The 21170-nt window shown below is 40.2% G+C and overlaps 1 protein-coding gene and 1 long non-coding RNA gene across 2 annotated transcripts; one reads left to right on the top strand and one right to left on the bottom strand.

The window, feature by feature from the left end:
• Positions 1-608: 608 nt before the first annotated feature.
• On the bottom strand, positions 609-19086 carry golgb1 (golgin B1). Its single transcript, XM_026209838.1, has 20 exons — positions 18970-19086; positions 17936-18023; positions 17063-17233; positions 16836-16958; positions 15397-15552; positions 15090-15209; positions 14404-14517; positions 12965-14093; positions 12729-12811; positions 11008-11077; positions 5627-10667; positions 5101-5524; positions 4754-4987; positions 3796-4623; positions 3518-3702; positions 3120-3273; positions 2756-2841; positions 2350-2421; positions 1965-2055; positions 609-1817 (listed from the first exon to the last, which is right to left on the bottom strand). Exons 2-20 carry the CDS (start codon positions 18014-18016, stop codon positions 1680-1682), a joined length of 9300 nt encoding a protein of 3099 aa, XP_026065623.1. The 5' UTR covers positions 18017-18023; positions 18970-19086; the 3' UTR covers positions 609-1679.
• Positions 18171-19610, top strand: LOC113048215 (uncharacterized). The gene is made up of 2 exons (XR_003276419.1): positions 18171-18756; positions 19027-19610. It is a non-coding gene; the product is annotated as an uncharacterized LOC113048215 (long non-coding RNA).
• Positions 19611-21170: the final 1560 nt, after the last annotated feature.

The raw sequence follows: 21170 nt of genomic DNA on the forward strand, positions 1-21170 counted from the left end.
ATATTTGGTCCATATGCCTCGAAATGCGAATTAATTCATGTGTAATATAAGTAGTAATGCATTTTTATGATTCTTGTTTATATTTATGAAATATAAAATGTTATGTTTGGGACGGATCTGAACCGAAGGGGGTTGCAGAGGTGGTGTTTGTTGGTGCTTTGATGGATGGTTAAGTTTTGGGTCGTTTCTAGGATGTTTTTGGTGGTTGTTAGACCACTGGTAGATGATCAGAGTTGTTTGGAGTGATTGGTGAAGCATTGTGGGTAGTTTTCACTACCGGTGGATGTTTGCTATTGTGTTTTTTAAGTGTTTCACTGTTGTTAGGGTATTTTGGGTGGTTGCTAGGTGGTTTGCTCAATGGTCTCGGTCAAAAGAGCCCATTCTGAAGCCAAGTGAAAATCCTAAATCAGAATGCTTAGAAAAGTAGAAACGCCACTGGGATGTAATTTATATCCGCAGCACTAATGGTGCAGGATGAGTGAAGCATTTCAAAAAGATTTTTCAATTACCAACTTTTTTAAAACTCAAACTGAAGGCTTTACTGTAAATCTACTGCAATGGCAGCACCAGGTCCAAATATTAATTAAATCATGTAACCACACCAGATGTGTATGTCTTCCCATAAATAGACTTTATTTCCAAAAAATAGCCCCTAGAACAGGGTAGCAGGAGGGAGAGAAAGGATAATTTACATGGATTTTACAGATAAAACACTTACTGGGCTGTTCTTAAAATCGCACTGTAAATAGAGACGACATTTTAACCTCAACCTAAACCATCCCTATACAGCCCAAACAGATTAGCATGACAGTAGTTAAGTGAGAATAGGAAGTCCGGCTCCAGCTCAGAAAACTGGAAATGAGCAGAACATGAATGAGTTGATGAAGCTTTTACAAAAAAAACTGAAACAGAATCAAAACACCTGAAGACACCTGATGTCTTTAAAGTGAATAAAAGCAATAGTAGCCCAGATGTAAAGAACATGACGTGTAGTGTGTTAAAGAAAATAAACACTAACAAAAATTAACAAATAAACCGGAAATATAAATGACAGTATTGCACCAAGTTGGCAAACTAGTCTGCCATGAAAGGAAGCAGTCAGCACACCAGAATACGTTTTTAGGAGACTTTTGACTTCTTGCCATGCAGACACATCCTGTATCTGTATCAGTTTTGTGTTACATTACACATGAATGCATTTGAAGGACTTTATGCAGAAATAAAGAGAGATCAAGAAAGAAAACTAATTACAAGAAGCTGGAATGTGGTCAAAATAAGTATTTTTATGTTTACCTTAATGCATTCGACAGGCAGTGTGAAAGATCCAGTTAAACAGATGATGACATTTTCCAGGCGCATAAGAATTCCTTCATTAATCTGGTCTTTCTAAAAGGGTAAAATAATTTCCTTGAGGAAGTACAGTTTGTGCCCAGGTGTTACTAGTATGGACAAGCCCCATTACAACTGGGTGGAAAGTTTTATTTTGTCAGAACGCTCTGATAAAAAAAAAATAAAAAAAAGGAAAAACTAATCAGCTGTAACTTTGGTAAATAAGCAAGGAAAAATATTCTTAGAATAATGTAAATGAATCCTGTGTTAAATAATGTGTCCATTGTTTTGTCTGATAAGTGAATGAGCATGTAACCATCTCTCTCTCAGTAAAGCGTGATGAATCTCTCTCACAGATATCCTCCCATGCATAGCAGCAACAGCACATGAACAGTCAGCAGATAGAGTGACATCAGCAGAGGGGTTCTCTGACGAGAGCAGAATGCAACTCGCAGCATCCGCAGTAACCCAGGTCCACCACCTCGAGTCTAAGGTAAAAGAGAAAATACATAGAACAAAATATATCCTATATATATATATATATATATATAAACTAACTCAGGCTTTAATCATTAAATAATCAATGCATGTTGAAACAAAACAGTGTGGAATGCGTTAAAACGGGTTGTGTTTACCCGTGTAACCGTGCCCTCTGGAGGCTCGATAAGGACGGCCGTCTCTGACATCATGGCTTCAGACGCTGTCTGCCACTCCCCGTGTGTATAGCTATAAATAATGGAGTGACATGTGATATTTAGTCTTTAATCAATAAAAGTGAAGCACGAAATACGTGAATAAAAACCCAAGTTGGTTCATATGCAGTTGCCCCAAAATATAAGTGGTTCAGAGGAAGGGTCCAGATGATTTAGTTTGATATTCTGCATCTAAAACAATGATATGACATTCATATGCCTTTTTTAAAGACTTTAGTGTGTAAAAGTGGCCAAATATAGTGCTATATTTTATAACGCCCAGAGCCAGAGGCAGTGAGTTGATCTTAATCTGAGATTAGGGTCAAACCGTTTGAGGCGATCCTGCGCAGCGATGAGCTGCTCCTCTACTCGGAGTCTCTGTTCTAACTCCTCATCCAGCCTGACAGAAACATAGAGAGTTGATGTTACTGTACAGCATTGGTTTTATACAAAAGCCATTGATTAAGTTTAAAAAAAAAAAAGGCAATTGATAGGGCAAAAGACCAAACAGAAATATATATATTTTTTTTTTTTTTATGTGATTAGTGATACAAACTAAAATACTAAATATCAATTTCCTTTCAAATACAGTATTAGTTGTATGTTAGCTATTATCTGGAGTATTATCTGCAACTGCTATCAATGCAGTTTGTGGCACAGGTGGCTAAAGAGATTGGCAGCATGCAGCTGAGAATCAGTATAATTAAAAATAAGAATAAACTTGGCAGCAGTACCTTCTCTGGAGTTCAATGCACTCAGCTTTATAGCCCTCGTTGTGTTCTAGAGGGCCACCAGGGGCAGCATCTACTGCAAGGCTTCCCTAAAGGACAAATAAATTAGCATTGGATGCCTCACACACTGAAGACAATGAAACTGATCAAGGACTTCTCAGATTTACACCGAGACCACTAGCGAAATAAGCAAAACTGGCACAAGTCCAATTTCATAAAAGGCGCATTAATGAACAGTATTACAGTAAAAAGAATAAAACTTATAAGTCTCTAGCTACACAAAAAAAGGCAGATAGATTGATGGAAAACAACATTTCTAGGTTGCTTTCAGTGTCTCGTATTTGAAAAGGAGACTATAGCTTTTTACCTGTCTTTGTGTGAGCTTGTGCTGGAATTTTGATGCCTGCGCTTCCTCCAGCATTGCAGTAAGCTGGTGAACCTGCTGGTCCCTTTCTAAGAGGGTGGTCAGGGTCTGTTGCTTCAAGAGCTCAGCCTGGCCCTGCCAGTCCACCCTCTCAAGTCTACACATGGAAGAATTTATAAGAAATTGTAAAAAAAAAAAAAGTTTTTTTTTTTTTTACTTGCAGTATGGTCACCAAGTTTACAAACATTTTAATTTACGTTTTCCACTCCAATCAAATTGGACAGAATAAGCTACCAAAGGGACCATACTTCCAACAATCAGAAGCATGGCTCTGTAAGACTACCACCAAAACAGCAAAATGGCAGCGGGCAACTATCATTAGTTAAATCCCAGAGTGTCACCTGAGCATTTCCAGTTCTTGCTTGTATCTGTCCATCTGTGTGTCTCTATCCCTCAGCTCCGCCATTATCTTTTCCTCTCGCTCCCCTGCCCTTCTTCTCTCATCCTCCAGAGCTTGAGTGAGCCCGGATAGTTCACCAGATCCAAGTCTGTCCAATTCAGACCGCTGCAACTCCAGCTGTTCCAACTGAGGTGCAATTAATTATTAGTTATTTAAAGGCAGGAGACAAAAAATGAATACTTAGGCTTCCAATAAATTATCAATTAATTAATAACAAACCATTCTTTCCCGGTCATTTTGCAGTGCTGCTAGGGCATTTTTTAGGCTCCACACTTCTCCTTTGGAGCCACTTGATGGAGATGCTGGGTGAGTCGTCCGGTTTATCTCATCGAAATGGAGACGCAGCTCCTTGGCCTCACGTATAGCCTGATCTCTTGCATCCTGCAGAGAGGCCATGGCTTGACCAAAAGACTGATTCTGAGCTCGAAGCTGAGAGGCTGCTTCCCTCTCCTCCAGAAGCTGCTGCTCCATCACCAGCAGGTCTCGTGCCAACTCCGCAACCCTTTCCTCGGCTGTTTCAGTTTCGGTGCGCAGAATACCGCCTTCCCAACGCAGCTCCTTCAACTCTTTACTGTGGACTGCCTTGGTCTCCTTCTCCAATTCCAAGGTCTCCTCCAAGGTGGTGATACGCTTTCTAGCAGCTTGGAGCTGTTCCCTAAGCTTCTCTACCTCAGCCCCTGGTGCTTCTTGCTTATCGACTCTAACAATTCCTTCACTGGCTTGGCTCAAGTTCTCCTGCTCCAATAGAGGTACCTTTCTTTGTGCAGCATCTTTAACAAGAGCCTGAATTTGGCTCTCGAAATCTTCTTTCGCTCTCTCCAGGAAACTGATGCGCTCTGCTTGGGCAGCTAGAATCTGCTTGTGCTGGGAGTCCTTCATAGCAAGGACCTGGTTCAGGTCATTTCTGTAGCCACGAAGTTGGGCAGCCAGCTTGGCATTCTCAGCATTGAGGTCATCTCGCTGTGACAACAAGGCTCGAATCTCCTCCTTTAGCCCATTGTTTTCACCTGCAGCCTCTTGGATCAGACTGTCCTTCTCCAGCATAACCTGAGACAGCATGAGACCAAGGACGGGTTGGAATTGAAAAAGATACTTATATGCAAATGAATTATAAATTCATGAAATCCAAATTAGGATATATTTTCAAAATATAATTTACTATTAAGAGCCACACTACCTGGAGATGCCTTTCCTCTAGCTGCTTGTATTGGCTGAGTACTCGGTCTCTGTCATCCTGCAGGGAGCCCATAGCCTTGGTAAAGGACTCAAGTTGAGCTCTGCTCTGGAAGGTGTCCTCCTCAGCCTTACGAAGCTTCTCTTTTAAACCACGCAACTCCTCTCTCTTCTGCTCCAGCTCTTTCTCTGCCATTTCGGCCCTTCCATCAGCATCCTTCCTAGCCTCCTCTACAGCCTAAAAGAAGAGAAAGAATATTTATAATTTTATGGTTTTAAAATGACCTACAGTGAGATGAATGAATATGCATGTATTTGTTTCAGAAACTTTATTTTCAGTATATTAAGTACCTGTGTCACAGCTTGCTCCTTCTCACCAAGGAGCTCCATCTCCCTCTTCTCCTTCTCATCCAATGCTGCCTGAAGATTATCAGTAAGGTTCTTTGAAGATGCTAGGTCTGTCTCCAGTTGCTCTAGCCTCAAGTATAGTCTCCTTTCTTCTGTCTCCCTTTCTTTGATCACTGCACGTGCCTCATTAGCATCACTCTGAAGCTTGTCTACTGCTTCTTCTAGAGCTTTGGTCCGGTGCCGTAATCCCTCTGCCTCTGTCTCCAGGCTAGTCAACTGAGAACTAGTTTGGGCCAGGTTAGTCTCTACCAGAGTGAGCTTCTGCTGCAGATCCCCTCTTTCTTTCTCAAGAGCTGCAAGACTTTTATTATGTTTCATTTCTGCCTCAGACAGCTCTAGCTGTAGGTTCTCTTCTGCCTTTTGCATTCTGCAGACAAACAGCATATTCATTATTTTTATTTACTTTAAGTTAAAGTTTAATTAACATAAATTAACAAAATGTTATTGAAAAATAAAAAAGACTACAAACCTTTCCAATAAATTCTGCAGCTCCTCTCTTTGGGAGGTCTCCCTCTGGAGTTGCTCAGCAAGTTCTTTAGCATGGGTCTCGGCCTCCCGAACATCAGCCTCCTTTTCCTGAAGCTCACTATGAAAACGACTCTCCCATTGCTTGGCCTCATCCAGCACTCGATCACGATCATCCTGCAGGGACGACATGGAGCGCGAAAAGGCTGCTAGCCGAGCCAGTGCTTCATCCAGACGTGCCTGCATTTCCTGGGCATGCCGGTCTGCAGTCTCAGCAATGCTCCTTGCCTCAAGAGTTGCCTTTTCCTCCCTCTCCTGCTCCCGGTAAGATTTCTCTAGTCTTAATTCCATCTGTTTAAGTTCGGCTCCAAGACGATACCTGACTTCATCCAGTGTGCGCTCCGCATCTGCCTTCAACTCAGCCTCTTTGCGCTGTACCATTTGTTCAGCAGCTAGTTTGTCTGCTTGGGCCTGCTTTGCTTCTTCCAGCGCCATGTCCAATTTCCCTTTACATGTTGAAAGTTCAGATGCAATACTTGTTTTGCCTTGCATAATTTTTGCAATTTCCAAGCGTGCTGCCTCAAGTTCTGCACTCACCTCATCTCTTCCCAAAGTCAACGACTTAAATTCTTTAACCAGTTCACTTATCCTTTCCTGGTACTCAATGCAGTCTCTCTGTAGCTGACGAACTTCCATTTGCTTCTCTCTCAGCAGTTCTTCAAGTTGACGTGTCCTGTTTTGACTACCTTCTTTAAACCTCTGTGCTGATTTCAACTTCTGCTCCAGCTCTCTTTGTTTGTCTGCCTCTGCCTCAGCCTCTGCTCTTTCTCTTTGGGCTTGCCTCAAGTCCTCTTCCATCCTGGCTGCCCGGTCCCTCTCACTTGCCACCTCAGCCTCCAGCTCAGCCCTCTCTCTCTCCAGTTTCTCCAATTCCTTCTGCATGTCTGTTAGGCGATCGCGACTGTCAGATGCCTCTTGCTGGTAGCCTGCAATGCTGCCATTGAGCTGAGCCAGCTGGTTCATTAACCGCTCCTCCAAGTCATCCCTTTCAGCCTCTAGGCTAGTGCGAAGTTCTTGCAGTTCGGTCTCTTTCTTGGAGAGCTCTTCCCTCTGAAGACACTCTTTTTCTAAAGACTCCTGTAGGTCCTGCTTGAGGGAAGCAAGCTCTGCATTAATTGTTGATTCTTGCTTGCTTCTGGATTCCATTTGATCTTCAAGAGCAGCTTCAAGTTCCTTTATCTTATTGTCTGCTGTTTTGAGAGAGGCTTCCAGTTCCTTGAGCCTCTCCTCTGTTTGAGCAGTCATCTCAACATTTGCTTGCACTTCTGTGACGTCTTGTTTAAGAGGAGTACCAACGGACTCCAATGGCTCTTGAATTTCAATTAAATCAGGACTTCTCTGCTGTGTGACAACTTTAACTTCATGAATAGCTTCTACAGAGCATGTGTCCAGGGTCTCACTGCCCTTTTTGTCAATTTCCTCAGCCAAACGCTGTCTCAACTCCTCAGCTTCATGCTCCAAAGAGTTTTTTTCATCCATAATGATATTGTAATTTGTTTTCAAGGTCACAAACTCTTTTTTGACTCTCTCAAGCTCTTGTTTCAGCTCAGTTTCTTTATGTTTGGTCAATTTCTTCTCTTCCTGCTCCCTAAGCCTTTCATTTTCTTCCTCTAGATCCATAATCTTCTGATGCTTAACCTTGGCAAACTTTCTCATTTTTTCTTTCACAACATCCACTTCCTTCATAGCTTCCTCAGCTAACCTCTCAGCCTCTTGTCTGGCTGCCTCATGAGCTCGTGCCTTGGCTGCTAACTCCTGCCTCTCCTGTCGAGCAGCTTCAAGCACTCGTCTCACTCGTTCAGCCTCATCACTTACATTTTCATATGACTTGAGGAGGGATTCATACTCCTCTTTCATGCTTTGCACCTTTTCTTCCAACTGCCTGCACGCTTGTTCGGATTCCTCTTTTGTACTCTCAACTTGACGTTTACATGCATCCTTCTCATTCAAAACACCCTCCATAGCAAGTTTAAGGCTCTCACATGAGGCATGCAGACTTTGGTTTTCCAACAAAGTTCGATCCACCTCCTCAATTAACTTCTCTCTTTCCTCTCTTGACTTGTTCAGCTCCAACTCTTTTTGCTCCAGCTTCTGTTGTAGCTCTAATTTGATCTTCTCAGCAGCAACCTGTTCCTCCTTCAGCACCTGTTTCTCTTTGAGTGCTTCCTTACGTGACACAAGAGCAGCCTGCAGTTTGCGTTGAAGCTGTTGGAGTTTGGCACTATTATCTTTCTCTTCTTCCTCGCGTTGTGGCATTTCTGCTTCCAGTTTTTGAGCTCTATCTTGCTCAGCTTTAAGCCCTTCTTGTAGGGAAGCAATCTGCTGATCTTTCTCCAGTACCGTTGCCTGCATCTTAAGTAAAAGAGAACTTTGTTCGCTAAGCTGTTGACTTAAATCAATAATCTCATCATTCTTGTTTTTAAGAAATTGTTTAAATTCTTCCACTTCTGACTGAAGTGCTTTGACTGGGGACTCAGCATCTGAGATGCTTCTTTTAGCCACTTCCCAAGCCTCATCCACCTCTGCTTTCAGCTTTGCTGCATTAGTTTCGGATCTCTGACATTTCTCCCTAAGAGCCTCCATTTCCTCAGTTAGAGCATCAATCTGCCTCTCCTTTTCTCTCAAGGCTTCAAGTTCTTCGCAAAGCTCTTTGAATTTGCTCTCAGTGAGTGATTGAGAGGATTGGCTCTCTTGTAGACGCACCTCTAATTCTGCTCTGGCAGCCTGCTCAATTCTTAATTCCTCCTGGAGAGCATTTATAATTTCCTCATGATCTTTTACCATGGGCTGTTGAGTTTGCTCACCAGGTTTGTTATGTTGTTGTGACTCGGTCTCAGCAAAATCCACCCAGTCCTCGTGAACCCAATCGTTTGTCTCTGGTTTCTCCAAATTCTGTGTAGCAGACCCAACATTCCTCTCCACATTTACACTCACCACTTTATCTGTATCGTTCTTTGATTCTAGCAGACACTCAAGCTCCATAATACGATTCAACAACCCAGTTTTTTCTCTCTCTTCAGTTTGGAGGCGTTCATAAAGGTCACTGTACTCCTCTTTCTGTTGTTTCATCTTATCAAGATGATGGCGATCATTCTCTTGAGCTTTCACAACAGCGTCCTCATGAGCATCAGTTGCTTCCTGAAGCTTTTTATGCAATATTTCAATGTCAGATTCCATGGAGGCCATCTGTGAAATTAGCTTATTTTTGTCCTCAGCCATCGGTGACATTTGTTGTTCAGTGAGTTGTGCATACTGCTCTGTCAAATGTTGTATTTCTGCACGTGACTCAAACAATGCTTGATCTTGGTTACTGATTTTTTGTTTCAGACTTGTTAAGGTCTCTTCTTTTAAATTTAAGTCATCTCTGGTCTCTTGCAACAAAGCCTCAAGTCTCTGTATTTCTTTCTCTTTTTCCTTAATTTCATTTTTGAATTGTAGAGTCATTTCCTCATCTATTTCCTTTTCTTCCCTGCTCTCAGCCTCCTTCTCAAAGTCTGCAACTTTTTTTATCAATTCCTTCCGCTGTATCAGAGCTGCCTGCAGCTTTCTCTTGACCTGTTCCCCATCTTTCTTCATGGCAGCCATTTGAGTATTCAAGTCCTCCTTCTCCTTTCGTAAAGCAACAAGCTCCTCACATTCTGTTGTTTTATCGTCTTTGATTTTCTGCTGGTCATCCCTGACACTCTTAAGCTCATGTATTTGCTCTTTTAGCTTTTTGACTTCACTGGATATTGCAAACTTTTCCTCTCCAGTCTGGAGTAGTTTGGCAGTCATGCTATCACTGAGTTCCATCATCTCCTGGTCTTTCTGTGAAATACACTTCTGTAGATCTTCCAGCTCAGCAGTCCTGTCGATGAGAGCAGCTTTTGCCATATCAGCCTCCTGAGAGACCTGCACTAACCTGCCCTCCATGTCCAAAATCTTCTGTTCAAGTTCGGAGGTAGTGAGCTCTCTATCCTCAAGTTGAGCAGCTAACATTCTAGCTTGACCTTCTTGTTCAACAAGTCTTAGATTAACTTCATCAAGGCTTGCCTGTAAGGCTTTCAGCTTATCATTTTTAGAGAGAACCTCTTCCTGTGAGTTTTCAAACTGCTCATCAACATTTTGCCTATGTAATTTTTCTTGCTCAAACAATGCCTTAACTTCAATGAGCTCTTTCTCGTATATATTTGCCTTAGACTGAGCCTCATTTTTGGAATCTGTAAGTGACTTCAATGCTTCCTCCAGCTGGAAAACTCTCTCCTGTGATTGTAAAGCGGAGTCTTTCAACTGCTGAAGTTCTCCCAGAAGTTCACTATATCTTTTCTGAATCTCTTCTGCTAAGACCTGAGCAAAAGCCTGACCTTTGCTTGAATCTGTATTAAGCAGACTTCCCTCCTGTTGGTCAAGACGTACCTGCACAGTTTCATGGATAACTAAAGATTGTGATTCGAGATCAACTATGCAGCTGGTTGATGCAACATGATCTTCACAGGTCTCTTCCCAAGATTGCGTGGATAAGCGTAGTGAGGCAAAGTCCTGAATTTGGGGTGCCCACTCTTGAGTCCCATCTTGGTTGACTGCTTCTAGAAGAGTCCAGCTACTATGAGCCACCTCGGAGTCACTGCTTGTCACCATCTCATCTGAGGAGGTACCCTTTGATTCTCCAGGAGACTCAGGCTGAGGTATTATAAGCTCAGGGCTACTCTCATTGCCAGCAGAGACCGACAGAACAGATGTGTCTACTGCCACAAGTGTGGTCTCTTCCTCTTGTGTGCCCTCAAGAATCTCAGATAGAGCTGTAGTGGTATCATGCAACCCAGGGATATCTCTTCTGCTTGCACTGTCGGCACTTTCCTCCACTGGAATACTTTTGCTTGTGGTGAGTGAAAGGTTTTCTTTGAGAGCAAAGAGTTCCCTTTCTCTGTCTGCAAGCTGCTGCTCCAAAAACAGTATCCGATCTGTCTGTAATTTGTTTTCTGAACTATGTCCATCTTCACTGTTATCTAAGGGTCGCATTTGTGAGAAGAAAGAAAAATCATAAGACAACTATGAGCAAATCATCAATTAACTAAAAATTAAACATGCAGAATGTATCATGTACATAAAAATAAACGCATTGTTTCAAGAATAAATTCTTAACATGTTTTTTTTTTTGTGTTTTGACTCGGGGAACCAGTCTTTCTGGTTTGTCCTAACTAATATCTTAACATTACAAACAAGTTTACAAGCCACAATGTTAAAAGGCATGTTCTCTACTAAAGAGCAAGGCTATTATGGAAGAACATAAGACTGCACTGCAGTTCAAAGTACATTCAGCTAGACAAGGGCAAACATTTAACTCACCCTGGTGTGCCCTGTCCAAATCCCTTACAGACAGGTCAGTCACATGATCATGTGATGACTCACCAGTAACCTAGAAAAGACAAACCCCAGTTACAACAAACGTTATGCTTACACTAATGCATGCTTACCGAGTAGACTTGTGCCTGTATTCTGTAATGCGATATATCACGCCAATTAATATGCATGATATTGTTATCGTGGGTACTTCTAAATACCATGAATAATTATATATTACAAATTATTCCGAATTTGGAATGCATTTTAAGAATACTATTCCCATCAACTGGTCAAATGCACAACACTGCTGTATGATGCTTGAAAGACAGTGTGCGCTCTGATGTAAACAAGCACGCATGAGAAACACATGGAGGAACGTGAGAGACGTGCTGAATAACGGCACATTCACTGTCTGACATCAGATGGCGCTAAACTGCAGAAAAAAGCAGCCTTTACTCTGGAAACCCCACAAATAAAGCAGCTGCCCTACTTTCTAAAACGTATTCAAATAGCCATTCAAATTTGTGTATTTGCACTGGTGTTGATATTTAAATATTTAAATAAAAACTTTGTTTTAATCTGGACTACAATATGCCCTAGAGTTTTGATTATTTATTGTTAATTGACACTTTACATTAGGGCTTCATTAGTTAACAGTATCTCTCGCTCATTAGTTAACAAACTGCCAATGACAAATTCTTCTGAACATTCATTAATCTTAGGTATTCCAATATTTAATAACAAGTTGTTAAAATTGAAAGTTATTTAATAAGCTGACATTAACTAAGACTTGTATTTTTTTTTAACAAAGATTAATAACTTCTGTAGCAAATGTAGCTATCGCTTATCATGAATGTTAATGGTTAACTAATGAGGTCTTATTGTAAAGTGATACCGATTGGTCTTTAGTTAAATTTACTTTAATCTGTGTGAAACGTTTAACTTTATTTATTTTTCTGTATTGCTTTATTGTATTTATAATGTTCAGTTATTTTTGTTATAAAAAGGTTATTTAACATGTTATACTGTATTATGACCCCTTTTTGAAACTAAATTTCAATACCGTGATAATACTATATACCGTGATAAAAGCATGAGCAATTAGTCGCAACAGGAAAATTTGATACCGGCATATCCCTATTACTGAGAGTGTACTGGTTTAATGAATTGCCACTGTAACTGCAGCTATTTCAAGCCTATTACAGACCATACCTTTATTAATACTTCATAATTATGCCCTTATATGTGGGGGCCAGTAATCAAAACAAATGATGAAAATCGAGAGGATTATGATATTTCTGACCTGATAAGTTGTGAGGCTTATTACATCATTTGTCGCACCAGACGCCGCTTGTGCTATATACATCCAAATGTGTTTGCCATTCAGACACATTACTCCAAACAAGTACAACTTATTCTATGAACCATCTCCATTGCATTAATAACTTTTTTGTCCTGATCATTACGTGCAAATGCTAACAGCAGAGCTCTGTACAACAATCCATACAATTTTAAGCATCATCCATGTCCATAGCATAAATAATGCAGGACAGATTTAATACCAAGAACCACAAATACTTTTTTGAACACGCAAGTATGACTGAAAGTAATATTTGCTTAGCTCTTAATAATTGCATTCAAAGCACTAATAAGTTCAAATAACAAGAACAAATATTGATCAGTGTCAATGTTTAAAACTCCAACATATTTTGCAGTCCACCTACCTGAACAGTGAGAAGTTGTTCCTCTAGTTCCCGTATCCTAGCAACTGCTTCCTCTCTCTCAGCTGTGCTTCTATCCAGTTGACCTAAAGCATCGGGCGCATTAAGACATAATTACTGTCTGATCACAATGCAAACAATTTGCCCTATGTTGTGGCATTGTTTGATAAAATGCTTCCAAGGACAGTTTACTCGGACCACAAAAACTGCTTTAAACTTTGTTCTCCTGGGCTGTTTACCTTGCATCTGGGACAAGCGTGCTTGACTCTCCTGCTGCTCATCTGTAAGGTTGCTCAGCTGAGCTTCTAGAGCAGGTAACACCTCTAAGAACTGTGCAGGGTCAGTAGGAATGGCTATTTCCACCTCTGCCTCCCCAGCAGTTGACAAATTCTGAATCCCTCTCCAGAGTTTCTCCAGTGCATCCTTGGCTTGCAGTGCTGCTTTCTGTTCCTCTTTATTGGCATCCAGTGTCTCTCTTAAGGACTTAAGCTCTTTTTGCATCTGTGCTAAGCGATCTGCTTCACTCTGAGATTCTTCTTCTCTTACTCTGTCCACTTCATTGAGCTTCTCCTGAAGATGATGAAGCTCTTCCATGCGACTTGCCGCCTCCACATCTAGCTTCTTTGTCATTTCCTCTTTCTGTTTCTCAGCAACTTCCAGACAGCCTTGCAAGCTGGCCAGCTCGGTCTCAAACCTTGTTTGTCTCTCTTGTGATGTCTCCAGTCTCTCTCTCTCCTCAGCTGAAAGTTTTTCTCTCAGTTCATCCAACTCTGTGGTCTTTTTCAGTAACTCAGTATTGAGAGCACTGATGGTCTGCTCTTTTTCACTTTCGGTTTGTTCTAATCTGGCTTCTAGAGATACTTTCATGTTGGCCAGCTCTGCCTCAAAGCTAGTCTCTCTCTCTCTCATTTCCTCCAGAATTTCTTCCTTCTCTCTTTGCCCAGATTCAAGTTTTGCTCTCATCTCATCCAACTCTGTGGTCTTTTTCAGTAACTCAGTATTGAGTGTACTGATGGTCTGCTCGCTCTCTGATGTCTCCAATCTGGCTTCTAGACATGCTTTCAATTTGGCCAGCTCTTCCTCAAAGCCATTTTCTTTTTCTTTCAATTTCTCCAGCATTTCTTCTTTCTCTCTTTCAGCAGATTCAACTTTCCCTCTCATTTCATCCATCTCTGTGGTCTTTTTCAGCAGTTCAGTGTTGAGAGAATTGACAATCTGTTCTCTCTCAATCTCAGATGCTTCTAGTCTGGCTCTAAGAGCCTGGAGATCTTCCTCAACACGCATTGCCCACTGCTGCCTCTCCTCTTCTCTCAGTCTCTGGGCTTCTGCCAACTCCAACTCCATCTGCCTGAACTGACTAGTCAGAATCTGTGCAAATGAAACATTCATCATGTTTATAATCTTGCTAAATGCTCTATAATCTTAAAAAAAAGATTTTTGGCCAACCAGCTGTGACCACAGCATTCAACAAGAAATTCTGTTGGTTACTTGGATTCTATTTTTAAATTACACTGCTGGGTGTCCCTACCCTCAGTGAAATCTCACTGGTTGAAAATCACCAGAAAGCTGTATGTTGTTAAGGAACAAAATATCTTAATGTGAAAAAAATCTCTTGATTTGAACACATTTTGCTTTCAAAAATGACCAGGAACAGTGTAGAAATATGTGTTGTTCTGACCTGTTTCTGCTGGTCTGCACTGTTGAGTTCCTGCTGCAACATTTCTAGGACTTCTGAACGAGAACGCAAGGACTCCTCCAACTCCTCTATGCGCTGCTGGGATGCATGAAGAGCCTGTAAAAGAATAAGTAGGATTAAAGCAGAATAGAACCATGTGTATTGATAGACATCCTAAAAAAGCTGCAGGGTTTGATATATGATCTATTGTCATGTCTGGGGTAGACACAGTGTTAATCCGCCCGTTCTTTTTCTTAATTCCTGTCCAACAACATGAACAAAAACATGATGAATTGGATGCTGCTCTCAGAATGTGGAAATGCATGAACTATACAAGACAGCTTAGATCAAAATCGCCATGGTAACATGATGAGCTATGATTTCATGCTTTATAACAACACACAAATATAGCTACAACACTTCAGGGTGTCCCAAAACAAAAATCCAACAAATATGGAAACAGCAAGACAATGTTATTCTGGCTTTGCTGCTCTTCCCCATTTTACATCTTTGTTTGCATATATATATATATATATATATATATATATATATATATATATATATATATATATAAACTATAATAATATTGTTATAACACACTATTAATCACATTTGGAGCTTTACCAAAATATCAAAGTGGACTCTTTTTCGAACATGAAAAATGCAAACAATGAGAAATGCAAACACACCTGTTGTAAGTCAGGGTCATTTGAGACCTGTGTAAGATCGAGGAGTTCCTGCTCATGTTTGAGTATTTGTTCTTGAAATCGCACGTCTTTTTCCTTCACCACAGCCTGCAGAATTCGGACCTTGGATGACATTTGAAAAATAAAACAGCAGATATAGTCTTTGAGAGTTGAAGTCTGAGATTAGTTTATTACAGAAAGAAAACAGTAGCTGCAAAAGAACTGGCCATCATGTGACACATTTAAAGATGTGAAGAAAATAAGCACTTATTCATTGTGCTTGAATGAATAATTGGTCCTGCGAACACACCTGCTCTGCATGACCTTCATCTCTTGCACGCTGTTCAGCATCCAAGAGCTGATGTTGGAGGGTCTTGTTGGCCGTCTCCGCCTGACTGAGCTTTTCTTTCAGCTGCTGGAGTTCCTCCTCCACTCCGGGAGCCATTTGGAAGGAGCTCTCTGAATTCTAAACAGACATTTCATTTTCATACTGCCATTCAGAAAATGTTTTTGCATTCGGCAGTCGCCCATATCTATTGCACATCTTCTAAGGGGAATAGTGTTGGGCGATATGGTCATTTTTCAAATCATCATATCGTCAGCCCGTGAGATCAATGTTACACGATATTATCGTGCATGGGTGGAGCAAGAGAGAGACTCTTTGTTCTTGTCATATCATAACTATTTGGTGTTTTAAACCGTGCAAGTGCGCGAAAGAGAGCCTATGGAATCACCAATAATAAAAAAATATATCCTTTCAAACATACCGATAAACTAACGTTAAATATAAATATACTGTAAGTTCAGTTCATATATAAGCTAGTTCATATATATATATATATTCATAAATATAAGCTACTGTTCATATATATCGTGTGTCCTGTGACAAATTTGCCACATCTGCGCACGGAGGTTATCAGTCTAAATGTTCTGCAAAATCAGTCAACGGTGAAAATCAATAGCAGATTTCATTTAAAGTCCAACAGTTTAACACTAATATTGGACATAAACGAACACGTTAAATATAAAGTATTTCCAAACAGGTTAGTTCATATATTAGGAGTAAAGTTGAACTGAACTGCTGCATCAGTCATACAGTGCTCCGAACCGCACCTCACGAAGAGACCGACGCACACTATGTGGTGATGACGTAGAAGGACTACGTGAGAACCACTATGGATGATAAGTTCGCTCTGCCTCATTAATTTTTTCTTTACCTGTTTTTATACAGTTTATGGTCTTCACTTTATTTGTAACGCCAAGTAAGAGTTAATTTCTCATGAATGAGAAGAGCATGTTGCCGTGTACCAGTCATTAAATGTGTGAGAAACCAACACCTCTTTTTCTGTTTCTTTCATTTCATGGATTTAACGAGTTATCCGAGACAACGCGTTACTTCTTCTTTAGCGACTGGATCTAATCCTCTTTTGCTGAAGTGAAATAGCTGAGCAGTTTGATAGCCGAATTATAACCTAACAAAAATAATAAGTTATTATCATTATTATTATTTAATACATTAATAGGAGAATGAGTCTAATGTCATCTTCACTATCGACAGAGACATCTGCTATCATCGTTATCTTTGACTATCATTGATACACAATACTATTGTCTTTCAGCACAACCCTAAAGGGGAGCGTAAGATGAACAATAGAATACACTACTAACAATAATTATATTAAGTTGGCACACTATAAAAACCTATCGAAGTCCACTTCAAGCTAAAAAATAACACAAATGTGTCTTTACCTGACTGCTGTTCAATGCATCTTGTCCTTTCAGTTCATTGAGCTGTTTGTTCAGGGCAGCCAGCTTGGCTTTGGCCTGCAGTTTAAGCTTTGTAAACTTGACTTCTGCCTGTTCTTTCTCCTCCTGTACAAGAAAAAATATACAGTCATATATGCAAAATCAAGCTTCAGACGTGTTGACGTTCATGGTCTACTTGTTTGCTCTTTTCTTGTTGTGCAAGGCCACACCTTGAGCTGTTTTTCAGTGCTGGCGAGCTGGCTGTCCTTCTCTCGAATCAGCTCCTTCAGCTGAACCACCAGCTGTTCGGTCTGGGCCAGCCTCTCCAGGACCTCTTCTGATGGCCCCGAGCCCTCCGGGGATGCTTCAGCATCAGGCTGAGGCTGAGGCACCAGACCATCCTGCTCCAAAGACAACATTCAAAAATTAGAGAGTGCTCTCTAGATGGTTAATCACTCCCTCCGAACCGCATGTCAAAATAAAATAATAAATTCAACATATTTTCCAAATGCATGTTACAGATCCTATTGTGAACAATTCATCCATGTATGTTTCTCATTTCACACTGCTTCTCATCTCCATGCATTAACTTCCAGTCATGCTTTGCATCAAGTTCAAGTCATTGGTACTTGCTACAATAACGGTCTGTTTATTCTAAGCATTCGCCGCAGTTTTGTCATCTGCCATTTTACATGCTCAAGCTGTTTAAAGTCAGATGGATTTTTATTATTTTTCCTCTCTCATAAGCTGGACTAGAACAAAAACATTCTTAAAGTGATTCAAATGATATTGTTCGCCTGTGATGTTATTGCTTTACTTGTTTTATGGACTCTGCTATTCTTTTAAATTTAGAACGACTAAATATTTATTGTTCTAGTTATTGTCTTTGGTGTTTTTTAGTGGTCCTTTTAAGATGGTAAAAGGCTTGTAAACTAACCCATAAATCTGTAAATAAGTACTTAAATGTGGAAATGTGAACTATTATCTGATCTTTCAGCACAGTTACTAATTGAGTTATTACAATTTCCATGTGTGTTCCACAAAGTTTCTTGGTATTGCCCCAAAATATCACTCCAAGGATTGTTTCGATTTTGTCTACTCACCTGGAAGTCTCCATCGGAGCGTTCCTCACCCGAGAGCTCCTGGAGGACGGAGGACACCCCTTGGGTCAGCCGGCTAAACATGGCTGACCTGCATGTAAATGCACAGAGTATTCTGTATCAAGCGCATTACTGAAACTGCTCGGACACATTTAAGACACAAGTAAAGATGAAGCCAATATCATAAATAAATAATTAACACTTATGCACAACACCATCAAAAGTTCAAATGATTACAAAATTACTGAAAAAAATCATATTAATGTTCCATGAGGGCAGAACTTTGGCGAAACGACCTAAAACTGCACTTGGCTCTGTAGATCCCATTATCAGGCAACCAACAATTAGAAATAAAATCGAATATGACCAAGGTAATTATTCAAATCAAATTCGCATTTTATGTCAAAGTACCTTTTGAAATACCATTTGGCCTCTTTAAATTAAATAGCACTTACTATTAATTAACAGTTAGGCCGTGAACACATCATATGCATAACTCAAAATGCATAATTCATGGCTAGAACACTTGATGAGCTCATATCTGTTACGCAATGTGTGTCCCCTTTACTGACCATAACTACAGTAGGCGTGAAGGCCTGTATAACAATAATATCCGACTGTATTTCCTGATAATAAATAACCACCTTGGAGAGCCATAAAGCGGAGAAAAACGAGCAGAACCGAGCAACACCGAAACATAGAAACTGACGACTGCGGCTGCGTCGCTTTCATTTTGTCCACACAACAGCAAAGATTATTGAGCGACTCTTCTACTTTGTTTTTTAAAATCGATTTGTATAAGAACACATGTTCGAGACACAAAGGTATGACTTTTATATTTGATACTGGTGATAAAATGGCACCATTAAAGCCCAACGAGCGGCAGTAATGAGCGCAAGCTGTAACTGGGCTCTAGCTGATGATTCGTAAACAACTCTAACGATATTTATAAATGTAATGTTACTTGTGTTTATGCATGTCAGCGGCTGAATACATTTAAAGGCATCTTGTTAATGTTGTTTAAGCATAAAACGTACCTGTGTAATCGGCGCAGGGAAGAGATGCGTGGTTTATTTGATCAATTTCGTCTCCAGGATTTTAGAGCCACATCACCAAACATCCCGGAAACAGAAACGCAGCGCTGTGATTGGACCGCGCAAGAGAGCGTGTGAAAACTACTGGTGACACAGTGAGCCGCAAAACTGTTCTGCAAGGGACCGTCCACAAAAATAAAGCGTAGAATCAGAGTAAATTGAGTATGATTGTTTGCGAGAGATAATAGGAGCCAGATACAACATCATGGTTCAAAACAGAATGGGACGACATGATTTAAAGCTTAACATGATTATTAATTATGGAAAACAGTTGGGACGCAGTCTTGTTCTTCTGGCACACTACACCACAGTGTTTGTAAGCTTTGTATCTCGCTCTGTAAACTGTTTTTTGGAAGTGATCAAGTGGATGTTAGTGTTTGCCAGATACACGGTGGCGGTATTCGATTCGATGTATAGGAGCCTACACTGGTGGACCAGAAGCCACAGAAGGACATCCATAGAGATGCTCTCCAGAAGCGAAACGGAGTCAGACTGATGGACATAAAGTGCTTATGAACTCAAAGGAATGTTCCTGGAAAAAATTCCAAGGAGAACAATATCAATGCATCGATACATATAGAAGTTTGTAATGTTTCTGTACTACGTTTTTTTTTTTTTTTTTTTTTTTTTTTTTTTTTGAGGTTTTGTTAATTTCAAAGGGCTCATCGAAGTCTAAAGGTCTAGGAAGAATCCACCACTGTTATAACCACACCTGACAGACTGAAGACTGAACACAACACCTGTTTTTCAGGTCTAAACCAGTTTTCTACCAGAAGAAAACAATCAAGAAAAGTTGGTTAATTTCATAGAATCTCGTTTTGCCTAACAGTTAATCCTAAACAGCATTGTTTTTACCCTAGTCTCAGCCTCAGATGTCATACCCACGGACCGTTGGCTAAACATCTGATGCATATGGGACACAAAAGTGTAAACACTTCAGGAGTGTCGAAGTCGTCATCAGATTGGTTAAATTCTACAGGATTTCTGCGAGATGTGTGTCACGTTCTTTAACATTCCACCTGGAAACAAAGATACCGTGGCACCTCATGAAAGAAGAAAGCCGTATTGTTTACCACTGTGACGATGAGCGCTTATCAAGATCAACTAAACACTTTAGTTTCAGAAGTGTGTGAAATTGTTCAAGTTTGCGGCATATAATCTTTAACATATGTCAGAGAGTTTTACACACTGGTCTGTTATTGTGGCAACATTTCCACACCCTGAAACGTGACACTGAAATGAAACGAACTGTGATTGGTTGTTCGACGTGTCGGTCAAACGGCCTCATGGGTGGGCCTTGGCCAATGAAAGCTGCCATGGATTTCAGACTTTTAGCCATCATCAGTCTAAAGGTCTGGCTACGCGAGACTATTTTTACCCTAGCAAATTCTGTTTTTTTTTATCCACTGAATGTAGATTAATAGTCAGGGAGAAGAGCCAAATTATTACCATTAGCACATATGCATTTTTTACCAACTTTATTTAATGTCTGTGGTTGGAGCAAATATACAGTATGTTGGGTAAAAGAATAACCTTAAATAATCATAGTAAAATATATTCTGAAACAAGTGGGAATTTGTATCATCAATAGCAGACGAAACTCTAATCATCATCATCATTTGTGTGGGGTAAGCTGAACCAATTCAGCTCCAATATATGATTTATTGAACCTCTTACATTTCAAGGTTTCTCAGAAGTGAGCAGTGCTACTTCAGCATCACTGATGTACAATTAGAGTTTTATTTGTATTTATTAATATATTTTTATAGTTTGTTTTTGGTATTTGGCTTTTTTTTTCATTTCAGGCAATGTTTATTCATTTAGCGTAATATTTATGTTTATTTTTATGGTTTTAGTTAATAATAATAACCCTGAGTTTGGTAAACTTCTGTAGTGGTGAATGGGAGACAACAGCAAATATGATTTTTGCATTCCCATTTGCTTCAATAGCAAAAGAAAGAAATCACAGTAGGGTTTCCTATTGGCAGATTTTGACTGTGTGCCAGTATCCTATTTTAGGAATGCGAGCTTTGAATATTGTCTATATTATTACTTATCCAAAACATCATATTGACTATTTCTCTGTTACGGAAAACAGTGTGTTCTGAGAACAAAGTACTGTCATGCTCAACAAAATGCATTTT

The sequence above is a fragment of the Carassius auratus genome, chromosome 29, assembly GCF_003368295.1.
Source record: "Carassius auratus strain Wakin chromosome 29, ASM336829v1, whole genome shotgun sequence".
Lineage (NCBI taxonomy): Eukaryota > Metazoa > Chordata > Actinopteri > Cypriniformes > Cyprinidae > Carassius > Carassius auratus.